The sequence below is a fragment of the Crocodylus porosus genome, unplaced genomic scaffold, assembly GCF_001723895.1.
Source record: "Crocodylus porosus isolate Cpor-Errol unplaced genomic scaffold, CroPor_comp1, whole genome shotgun sequence".
Classification (NCBI taxonomy): Eukaryota; Metazoa; Chordata; order Crocodylia; family Crocodylidae; genus Crocodylus; species Crocodylus porosus.
This window is the reverse complement of record NW_017728951.1, coordinates 54,346,360-54,358,385: the sequence shown is the minus strand read 5'-3', so window position 1 is coordinate 54,358,385 and position 12,026 is coordinate 54,346,360. Positions and strand designations below refer to the sequence as shown.

Here is a 12,026-nt window from a genome sequence, read left to right as displayed (position 1 = left end):
AGATAGCAAATCTTGTCCAATCTTTGCCACTGAAAAAAAACACCCCAAAAAACTGAGCCTGTGGTCATTCTTTAAGTCATAACTGGTGCTGGGATCCCCTGGCTGTGACTACTGGTGTAATCATAGTTCCTGAAGACTTCAGCACTAATAACACATCAGTAAGGCCTGAAGATAACAACAAAGACACTGATAATCCCTGGCATAGCAGATACAAAAATCAGCAGGTTAAGATCGTTTCCCATCTTTACTCATATGAAATCAATGTTATGAAGTGCTGACGATAAACACGGTATCATGGGCACTTTTGGATGAACTACTGTCTTGATATGCCGTCATAATCTATTATGACTTAAGTATCTACCATCATCCCATACATTACTAAGATTGCCAGAATTTTCTAAGGCCATCAAGTCACTCTTAACTAAAAGCTGCAATTCTATCCTTAATTTTTTTAAATTCATTTTTATAATTTAACAAAAAAACCTGACTGAACCTTATTAGAAAATGTTTACATTGTATTTAAATTGGTAACACTTGTATTGATAAGAGGCTAGTGATTAAAGGGTACCTTTTAAATGAGGCCCTTGGAATGGGCTATGAACCTCTGCCTGTGTCAGCAATCACAAGTCTTTTGTTTGCCCAAAAAACCCAAACATAAAAGCCCACTCTCTCCAGCAAGATGATGTTTATATTTGCACATGGTAGTGCTGCCTTTATACACACGTAAAAAAAAGATTAAAACTTGGTACCTCCTGTATAAGGACTCAAACAAAAGCGAAGGATTAGGAGGAACAAAGGGGAAGAAAAAAAAAGAAGTTTGTGCCACTGCCAATCCTTAAAAATCACTGTGTGTGTCTAAACTAAACAAAGGACTACAAAACAAATAGTAGTATGGCCAAACTGCTGGGTTACTTTATTGGGTCAGTTATCAACTACACAAGCATAGCATTTTTTAGATGAAAGAAAACAAAAGCTTTGGTTTGATATGACCCATGCCAGAACTGGTCACTAAACTTTAGTACAGAACAGTAAGATTTTTTTTGCTTTTTTAAATAAAGATTTTTCAACAACACCTGGCACACAGTAATTTCAGAATATTTTCTGTTAACCCCATCTTGCAGTTGTTTGATTTATGAAGATACCAGATAAAGACAAATGCATCCTTGCCAAAGTTCACAATGAATCTTAGCATTCTTTGAGATCCCAAACTGCTACTAAAGTGGTAGTTTCTCTGGCAAGTCAGTATGACCCAAAACAGAATGAACTTTAAAATGTCACCTGCATGGCATGTGCTTAGGGAAGGGAAAACTCTCAGGGATTTAAAGAAACTGAATGCAGGTCTCAATCCTTTTGTTTTAGCAGCATTCAAACTTGCTAAACATTCATCTGACCAGCTGATCATTCTAGATACAGACCTTGGGAGTTCACCACTGCAAGTAAGAGTTTAAACCATAGTATTTGCAGCAGGAATCGTGAACAAAAAACATCTACTAACTCAAATTGTGGATTCTGGGACTAATACTTCTATGGCTTGAAATTTCAGTGGTTAAACTGCTCAGTGCAAAAAAATCAAGTTACTGGGCATCCTCATCTTTCAAGGCTGCTTCAGCAAGGGGCTGAAGTTCTATCTATCCATAGGACAGACATTCTACTTAGTGCAAAGCACAAGCATCTTCATACTGCCTACCTCAATTCTGGTAGGTTCACAATGCTTCATCCAGTTCTTGAAGCCAGCATAGAGAAATACAAAGTTTTCTGCTAAGATGTTATAAAGGTCTGCCTATGATTGAGAAATTAAAACTAGTTCGTCGATATACAAATCACCCAACTGTTACCAGACAGTACTAGCTTTCAAACACCATCCAGTTGTTTTTTTGTTACAAGGTTCCTTATTCCAGTACCATCTCCTGAGCCAGCTTCCTGTATGCTTTATTCCTGTTTTTTTGAGAGCTTACCTTGTACAAAAAAAGGAGTTACTGAACTATATGCTTGAAAAAAAATTTCAGATGGACAGGCTTCATACTGGTTGCATATATTTAGAACATAATTTTGAGAATATGTACACATTTGAAAGTACTAGTTCAAATTCTTTTTTTTTAAAGCCACAAGTTAAGAAATGTGTTCTTGAGGGGAAGAAAAATATTATTAATTCCGAATCACACTGTACCGTAACACAAAGAATGATGCTGAAATACTTCAAGCAGATTTGTAAGAGCTTAGCATGTAATACCACATTTTATTGGATAGAAGACCTAAGCAGACAGAGAAGTGTTTGGTGAGTGATCAGATAGATGCAAAGAAAAAAAAAGTCACTTTCTCTTTGCATTCCCACTGGTACCAAGCATAGTGGCCACCCGGATAAAGATGTTCAGCGTATCCATGTAGATGCCTAGACACCTAAGGAACAGAAAACCAGTCAGTTAAGTGACACCAATATAAAAGGGCAACAATAAGTGACAAACAAGTTTAAAAAGATCAAATTGATAAAGGCTCACAAAAGATCTAAAATTATGTAAGTGGAAAAAAAAAAAATCAGCTGGTTTAAAGTGACACTGCTACATTTGAATTCCAAACACTAAAACTAATGCAAGTGTTACTAAAGGAAACTAGAGTTTGTGAGAGACTTCAGAGTTTTACTTCTAATAGCACAAACTTTTCTCAGGCTACATTCTGAGAGGTGATCAATATTAATTACCCCCATATTACAGATGTGCACTGGAGAGGGAGGCAACAGGCATGTCTATGTGTGCATTAATACTCTTTAGTTAATGTCATTAAATCTGGTACCTCCAGGCATTTTTTACATGTGCTCCGATAGTGGAGGTGGGGAGGGATGCCTGCACTTTAAATAAGAATGGCTCTGACAGCTGCTCTAATTAAAAGTGCCCAGAGCATCTCACATATCAGTATTCGCACATTTCAAAATGGTGGCGGGGTGCTTTATCTAAAACTCAAACAAGCTTTAAAGTCTCCCACCACCATTTTGAAGCGTGGTGATGCTGGTACACGTTATGTGGAGGCTGGTTGGAGTATGGCAAATTACCATGCTCTGACACACTGCAATTACAGCACATCAGAGCAGGCTCCTGGCTCATTTATAGGCACCCTCCACTGTGAGATACTAGGAAAATGCACATTAGCTGGCCTTAAGGCGCATTAAAGCGCATGTGTAGACATTACTTGAAAACCATTCTCTTTAGTTAAAGTGCACGTGTAGACACCCACTGGGAGGTTAACTGACTTACAAGATCCCTTTGCATGCCAGTGGCAAAATCAGAAACAGAACTTATGCCTCCCAAAACCTTTGCCATCTTACAATTAGTTTATATCTAAAAGATGTGAATCACCAAGATTCTGCATGATGAACAGCAGCCAAGTTATTTGTTAACAAGCAGCTAAAGGTTGAGGAAAATGCAGATTGTCACAGGATCCTGCAGTAATAGTTTGTTTGGGGCAAGTTCTATTTTCACTGAGCTACTCTTTACATTACTGGGACCAGGATTTATAGGTCAACATTCTACATTCTTCTGGGCAGGTCCCCATGTCCTCCTTCCAGTTACCCCTATTCCTTTTCTTGTATAAGCTAATAAGAGGAAGCTCTTTTTCATGCAGTGTGTCATTAAAAGTGTGGAACTCCATCCCACTAGATGTTGTGAAAGCTGACAGTTTAGAGAGATTCAAAAAGGGACTGGACAAATTCCAGAAGGAAGAGGGCACCAATAGCTACTGGGAATAGGAGTTAAGGATCCAGCCTCTGAATCAGAACTTCCCAGATGTTAAATGATGTAGGATGCAACTGAGAGGAGAATGGTAGAAAATAACCTTGGGTCATACCCAGATCATTCTCCCTTTCAGCATCCACTCTGCTACTGTTACACAGGATACGGGGCAAGATGGACCTATGGTCTGACCCAGTAAGTGGCAATTATGTTCTTTTAGGATCAAACTTATTTGCCCACCACTATTCCCCCCAGGGAGAATATACTAGTACAAGTATACTTTAGTACTAGTTTTAAGTAGTATAGGTATACTTTTGTACTACTTAGAAATGTATGTTTCATCCTCCAAAACAAAGTAGAGTAAAAACATACTTCTAAATACAGTTGAATTGGTATCAGAGACCTAGCTCTGAGTGAAGACAGAAGTAATCCGTACTATTTGTAGCTACAGTGTTCTTAGTTTTAGTGTAGTATAGTGACAGAGGCTAGACATGCTAAAATAATTTATGGATTTCAATGTAATCGGTTTAACTTGTTCAGGTAACAAAATTTACGCAGATTAAAGTCTTCTGGAGAGGAAATACAGTGGGGAAAAAATACTTACGCATTGATGGGGTCATATTTTACTACTCCATAAAATGGATGAGTTTCTGCACGTTTAATAACATGTTGCGTATCATACAGCAGGAACAGGCCAAAGAGTATCAATCCACCATAAACTGCTACAGAATATAGGCCAGCACCAAGTGCTGAAGTAGGAGGCAAAAACATCGATCCTAAAATAAAGTTTACAAAAACGATGTTAAAAAGATGCCTCTGGCTCTTTCTGCTTATTAGTTATGCCACCATCTTTGTTACCTGATCAGAGTGTTGCTCAAATATTATCTATAATAAAGTCATGCAGAAAGGATCTTGGAAGAAGTTCCATGAGAGATAAGGCTTTGTTAGGGAGATGCCTTTAAAACGGACCTTAGCTGGTTTCCTGTGAGCAGGGACCTGATGAAGAATGTCTTGCAGTCCAAAGCATGTCTAACTTGATCCCAGCTACATAGGGTGATATCGTTTACTGGACCAACTAAGAAATCCTTTCCTCTCACATAATTTCTGGACCATCACACCTACAATACCACTCATACACTACCAAGAAGTTTCATCTCATTTATGAAGCATCTTGTATGGCTGTTATTTTCATGGATTTGGTACTACAAAATACAGTAGGGAGTGACATTGAAATTTACAATACATTAATCAGATTATTACACTTTAAAGTCATGAAATTCTAGAGCAAATAGCTGTATCATAATATGAAGGGGTAATGGGGCACACATGCAACCTTCACTTAAGCATGAAAGTCCCAAAATGAAGAGGGTCCAGACTTAACTTACACTTCAAGCAATCTGAATGTTTAGCCCTCCCCACCCCCCTGAGTTAAGAAAAAACAAACAAAAACCCCAACAAAAACACACAACTCCTCAGGGAATTAAAAACAAGCTTTTTTTAAAACGTTGCTTAAGTAAAAGAAAAGCCTGCTATTTTTTTTTTAACTGAGGTAAAGGTTACTTAAAGTTAAGCAGGCTGATTCCACCCCCCAACCCTGACCCCAAGTTCCATAACAAGCCTATTTCTCAAGCTTTCTACAGAGTGCTTTTAAAACAGTACAGAAGTGTTTGTGGACCAAAACATGATGACAGTTTGCAGACTGGAAAAACCTATGGGAGCAAGACAAATTCTCACTAGCTAACTTTGCTGGTACCTTTCTCCACTTAGCCTTCATAATTAGCTGGATTAGCTTTAGATACTTATCAGAAATTTAGATTTTTTTATTTACCAATTGAAGATGCAACAATGAAGCCCAAGCCCACTCCTAGTGGTCCTCCTATGTTCAGAAACTTCTCACTTGGTGCGCACATGGCCACCATTGAGAGACCTCCAACAATCCCTGCTGTGTACCAGGCAGCTCTGATCAGTAGAGGGCCACCCAAGAAGGCCAAAGGAGCCACCACTGCACCCATGACACCTAAAAAAGACAAGCAAGAGAAGTTGATGTACAATCATATTTAGTGTATTGAACAGTTGAAGACAAAGACCCTACCCATGGATAACGAACAGTCAAATGTCAATGGCCCAAATTCAGAGACTGGACTTGATGACCCATGAGTATTCTGTACTCGTTTACATTCTGTTCAATCCTACTGGGTTCAGAAGGCTTACAAGAGGGAAGAGCTAGCATGTAATTTACTGAAAAAGAGTCATTCACCATGAAGTATGGTATTTAGAGGACGTGAGCTACATTAATTTACTTGAAGAAAAACATTCAGAAAAAGAATCCTCCTTTTTATGCTGGCTAGTGACAATAACAAGGACTTATTCAAAACTTAACCACTGCTAAGTGTTGAACAGGCAAAAGAAATGCTTTGTGCAGTATAGGACACTTAGCTTATCCCATAGGTACTTGAAACTGTGGTTGTAGTATGAAGAGGGAAGGATAGACTGCATAGCTATGCCGATATTAGAAAACCAGTCACGTGCTTTAGGGTGCAAGCACTGTAACAAGCGCAGGAATTAATTCCTCTCTCAAACAGAATTATGTTCAATATAGCATTAAAGTAAATATGGTATTTAAGACGAGGTTCCCTCCCCTCACATGCCCCCAGGAAGTGGTGGGGGAGGGGGAGCCAGCACAAGCAGGGGGCAAAACTCCATGCCTCCCAACTGCCTGTCCTTCTGAGGGATGAATTAAAAGACAACTGTGCAATCAGATTCTATATGTGGAACAGAGCAATAATAAATTTATAAAGTTTTCCATACATACAATCTAATTATTAGAGGGTCATCTTAAAATTTGAATAAGCAAGTATGGTATTAAGTTTGTAGAGAAGCCAAATATTAGCCTCCTTACATTCGTCAAACCTTAAGATCTCAATAAGTTTTAGGATAGATGCCATCCAAGCCAGGAACGCACCCCCCCCATTCAAAATCACATTTATATATTTATAGTACAGGTTAAGTGGCATATATGGAAATCATAGCACTGGAAAGCTGCTGCTGACTTTGTAAATAAGAGGCAGAAGCTAATATATTTTTAGTGTGTTGGAAATATAGTACTGGTCTCAAATCTCAACTTGACTCCTATAAAGCAGCTGCCTATCAACTACCCCTTATTTGAAACCCATTGTTTTGGGTATAGTTTTTGGCTCCTCTCTCCTTACAGTGAAGGGAATGTGGGGATATTTAAATTTGTATGAATTATGACAAAAAAGCCACAATACACACAAGAAAGAGAGGTACACAAGTTGTTCATTCAGATACAGAGAGGAATTAAAATTCTTTTACTGAGATGCTTATTTCCCCAAGAACAACTTCAGATTGTTAGATCATAACTCACTTAAGGGAATATTGCAGAAATAAAAAGATTCGCTTACTGTACAATATTTATTCAGCTTCTAAGAGTGTAACCATACAGCAGCTAACTAGCAACTCCTATCAAGATGAGAGTCACGGTGTTGTTTTAACACCTTCTCACTTATCTATAAAGTCGATGGCTCACTAGAAATATGGTGACAACAGGGAACAGACTGAAAGCGACTGGCTTATATCCAAGTAATCTGAATGACACTAAAGTATTATCACAGATCAAAACTGCACACATTTACAGAAATAAAACCAATCCAAGTAACACCCCACTCACCCACTTTAGAACTCTAGAAGTAGTCTATTGCACAAGCACTCATACAACCTGATTATACAAAATTTTTGATGAGGTAATTACTACTAGAACAGTACTTATAATGCCATGTTACCATAAGGCAATCATTCAGCTGGTAAACTGAAAAAGACACCAAGAAGCAAGTAGTTCCATGTATTAATATTATAGGTTTAATGTTTATCTTCATTAAACAATAGAAAAGTTACAGTTCTTTAGAAGATTACACGCGACAAACATTTCTACCTACAAATTCATTTAATGTAACCAAGATCAGATTAAAAATTTTAGTTAAATTTCTACATTTGATGGTACTTTTTCTACTGTCAATTTCAGTTGTGTAGAAAGGGAGCAGCCTCTCAGGCTCTTCAGAGCAACAGCAAATCCAACAAAAAGGGACAGGTGGAAACTCACCTGCTATTTACCAAGACATTTTGAACTAACCCAAAGAAAAAGCAACAAGGGAACAGAACACTCCAAAGTCATTTATTTTCAGTAATATGGAGAGATGCCTCCTTCACAGCACTACAATTGTGCAATCTAATCAGACAAGCACCTCAGGTAACTCACTGGAATTGTTTCATCCGCCTACTCCTATTTTGCAGGAAGTGAAGCAAATTTATTTGCTACCAAGTAAATGGTAAGTTATTGCCATTTAGTTTCATTTACCACAGGGTAGAACAGACAGTTGAATCTGTCAGAGGAAAAAAATTTGCTATACTGCAGTAAGCATGCTCCTTTTCAAATCAGTTTAACTGATTCATCTGTCTATACCTTCAGCTTTGGACTAGGATTTTAAAGGGCAGTTTCTGATTATTTAAATTTTCAAGAAGTGTTTGAAAGCCAGTTGTAACTAATTATGAAAACAATCAATATGCTACTTGTTTATCACTGACTTCCATGTTTTGAGTTAGAAAATTGAAGAGATTCATTGAAAGCTGATGAGATTCACTGGTCGCATACAGGACAAGCCACTCCAACTAGGACTTTACACTTCTTCCAGCACTCAGTCTGGATTAGTTTTCAAATGCTCAAGTATCCTTCTAAATCTCCGCAGGAAGGTTAAGCTGTTCTTTTATTCTGGGCTGTCAACATCTCACCTAATACAAATGCTTAGCTGTACCTAACCAACTAGCTCAGAGGACATGTTATAGAATGTATAAAAAGGGGGAAAAGAGGAATTTACTACATTTGGAAAGCTTTTAGATTGAAAGAAGGGCCTTGGATACTCTGTGCCCGACTAGCGAATGAAAGGTTACAACTCACTCTCTTTAAGACTTTACAAACATTTTTTCCCCTGTTTTCTATTCCATTTAGAAACTGTTGATAAGAAAAGGAATTCCAGGAGCCCCTCCATAGAGGTGGACCTGCTATTGGTCTGTCTGTATTTAAACATAGCAGATTGTTGAATACTAGACAATGTATTTGATACACGGGTCAGGAGGCACCTTTAGAACTAAGCCATAAAACAGTAAGGATATTTTGTGACAGTATTCTTCAAACATCTACACAGAAATTACTTCAGAAAAGAAGGATTAGAAGTTCAATTCTCTCTCAAAAACTACTTAATTCATTATTATTCTGAAAGGCAATCTGATTTTGCTAAGAACACCCCTCCCCACTTACTTACACCCCACATGCTTACTTTTATTTAAGCCATTTGATGTTGAGTTGTTTTGATATTCATACTGAAAGAAAAGACCACATACCTGAATGCAACATCCAGGCCAGGTGTTTGGGACCAGGACTACTGTCATAGGGTATTGACCTAACCAGCACTCCAGCACCAATCATAGCAGCAAATGTTGCACCTATTGCCTGTAACAAAGCAGTACAAGCTAGAAAATTCACAAATATTATTCCTTTCAACTTCCCTCTAGAACTCGATGGCTTGACTTATCAGTGTACAAACACATAGCCCAGAACCATGCAGTTCTTTCAAGGAGCCTACAGAAGGCTGCATAGTTGTATAAAGCCACAGCTGGAGATCTTAGAGAAAGTCTGCATTACTGGCTCAAATGCAGCAGCATGCTAAAAATCGGTGTGGTGTCTATGACAGTGGTTCTCAACCTTTTTTGTACCAGGACCCATTTGTAAACATCAGTGGCCAGTCCCGACCTCGTGTCCCTCATGCCAAGGCCTGAACCCCAGTGTGTGGGGACCCCGAAGCAGCCCCCTGCAGGCTGGGCATCTGATAGCCTGTAAAATAAAAGCTACAGTTTCCCATGATTTTCTCCTTTAAAAGGAGAATCCATTTTTAAAGTTTGTTGATCCATTCTTAAAAGCTTGTTCGTGACTGTTTCACATATTCCTGTGACCCACTTTTGGGTCATAACCCACAGGTTGAGAAACACTGGTCTATGACACCTTATAGTAAACATAAGTCAAAACAGCCAGTTTCAATTATGTCCCTTTCCACTTGGAAACTTGGTAAGTTTGGTCAATTCTGAAGTTATGCTGGTCAATTTCAGCCTCGATATTTAGTGATGGATAGCAGCAACTCCAGCTCAAATTATGCCAGTTCCTTGTGTGTCCAAACTTCTTGGGCTACCTTGGGAGTTGTGGATGCAGTCTTGCACAATAAGCCACCTTCAACTCTGGACTCCTCAGCAGCTTGCTAGGCAGGCTACAGGCAAGTTAGTAGGAAAACTGGACAGGTCTCCTGAAGGCAGGGTTTCAACATTTGGGTTTTTTTATTGTTGTGTTTTTTTGTTTTGTTTTGTTTTTTAAACAAAGTTTCTCTATCAACAAGTATTTAAATCAAAAATCAGAATTTTCTAGCCAGCTCCAGTCTTCAGTTAAACTGACATGAAAAGCAGTGACTGGTCATTCTGTATTTCACCAAACGTAGGGTGCTTCTGAATAGGAAGCTCCTGCTCTGTTACACTGGGGCAGAGGGCAGAGTGAGCCTTCACTGATACATAAAAGTTTGTAGTCGCTAGCTATTTAAAGACCTCATACTGCTAGTACCAGCTGTCAGAATCAGGGCAGCTTTTAGCTCACTGAATACATCTCATATGAGAATGTACTGTTCTCAATATTGGAAGTCCTGTTGAAGAGTCCAAATCAGCTTACCAGCCAAGATCCCTTTGTCATGAGCCTCATGAGTGCAGGAGATCTGCTGACTGCTACAGCAGATAGTGCCGTCAAGCCAATGCTTCCTGCAAAGTACATGTAGGTAGAGTGGATTCTGTCTTTCACATACTGAGGCCAAATACTTAAAAAAAAAAAAGAGAAAAAGATTTGATGAATAGTTACCTTACTATCTATTCATATAGCTCTTGCTAGTCATTTTTCATTTTAGTACCACTGAGTTGTAACTATTCAGAACATGTAACAGTGACTCAACCAGAAACCTGGGGCATTGAGACCCTTAAGTGTGCCACAAGGAGGGAGGAAATAAGCCAGGTGGGAGTAGACAAACTGCCCTCCACACCCATCCCTGGCTAGGCCCCTCTGCAAGAAGGCAAACACTATAATTAATTTAGTTTTTGAAATGGGGTGCTGTTTAATTCACAGTAGTTATGGAGGCGTGCCTCAAGCCTAAAAAGGCTCTTAGAACAGCAGTTCTCAGAGTGGCATGCACCATTCAGTTTAGACTTCTGCTGCAAGTTATACTAGCCTTTGAATACATTAGCTTTCCTTCCACCAAGTTGTTTGCAAAGAATTGTGTCAGTTAAGTTTAGGATGATATTCTATTACAAACAGAAAAACACAAAAACAAAAAACCAACATTTTTCAAGTCTTCCTTCCAGTGCATAAGCTGCTTTTGAAGTATATTCAGTTACTACTTAAAGTTAAAACACAGTATAAAAAAGGAAGTATTTGTAGAATGTGCGCCAGCCATAACCCACTTAGTAACAAGATGAAAAGTCACCAAGGTATCTTAGACCTTCTGTACTGCCATTCCTAAATACAGTTAAGGAAGGATCATACTACAAACAGACCATTTCCTCCTTGACAGCTGAGGTGTGCTGTATGCATCCTAGCATTTTACTTTTTGATAAAAGGTGTTATTTCTGGCTGATGAAACAGCAGCAGTTCAGAGAAGTACAAACTAGTCCCCAGCGTGTTAACACAGATGATGATCGATGGCAATATTTACACAAGAGAAGACTAAAATGAGATGCTACTTTCTATATTCTTCTGTTTTTACTTCAGTTCCAATATTGGGTAGAATTCATAATTTCTCTAAGTTTCAATAGACTTGATTTTAATGCAGGCAGGCTTTTTCATTAAACAGTTTGCTATACATCCACTGTAGATGTGGAACAGAATTTATTATGCCAAGGGCAGATGCTTCTTGTAAGTAATAAGTGCTCACAAGAGACATAGGCAGGCAATAGTTATGACCCTGATCACAATGTTCTAATTTTCTTACAGCTCTAGGTGAATTTCATAGCTTCTAGGGTCGGAAGGGAGCAGATCATCTAGTCTGACCCCCTGCCATGGCAGGAAAGAGTACTGGGGTCAAATGACCCCAACAAGATGTTCATCTAACCTCCTCTTAAACACCCCTAGGGTAGGAGCCTGCACCACTTCTCTTGGAAGCTGGTTCCAGACCCTAGCCACCCTGACCGTGAAGTAGCGCCTCCTGATAGGTA

General features: G+C 38.8%; 1 protein-coding gene across 1 annotated transcript in view; it reads right to left on the bottom strand.

Annotated features, from left to right (window-relative positions):
• Positions 1–2,011: 2,011 nt before the first annotated feature.
• The window catches only part of GHITM (growth hormone inducible transmembrane protein), a 21,321-nt gene continuing 11,306 nt past the window's right edge, over positions 2,012–12,026 (bottom strand). Inside the window, exons 5-9 of the mRNA XM_019555975.1 lie at positions 10,498–10,639; positions 9,132–9,240; positions 5,548–5,736; positions 4,324–4,495; positions 2,012–2,397 (exon numbers count right to left, since the gene is read on the bottom strand). Of these exons, the coding sequence (XP_019411520.1) occupies positions 2,310–2,397; positions 4,324–4,495; positions 5,548–5,736; positions 9,132–9,240; positions 10,498–10,639 (700 nt within the window). The 3' untranslated portion in view covers positions 2,012–2,309. The remainder of the gene's footprint in view (positions 2,398–4,323; positions 4,496–5,547; positions 5,737–9,131; positions 9,241–10,497; positions 10,640–12,026) is intronic.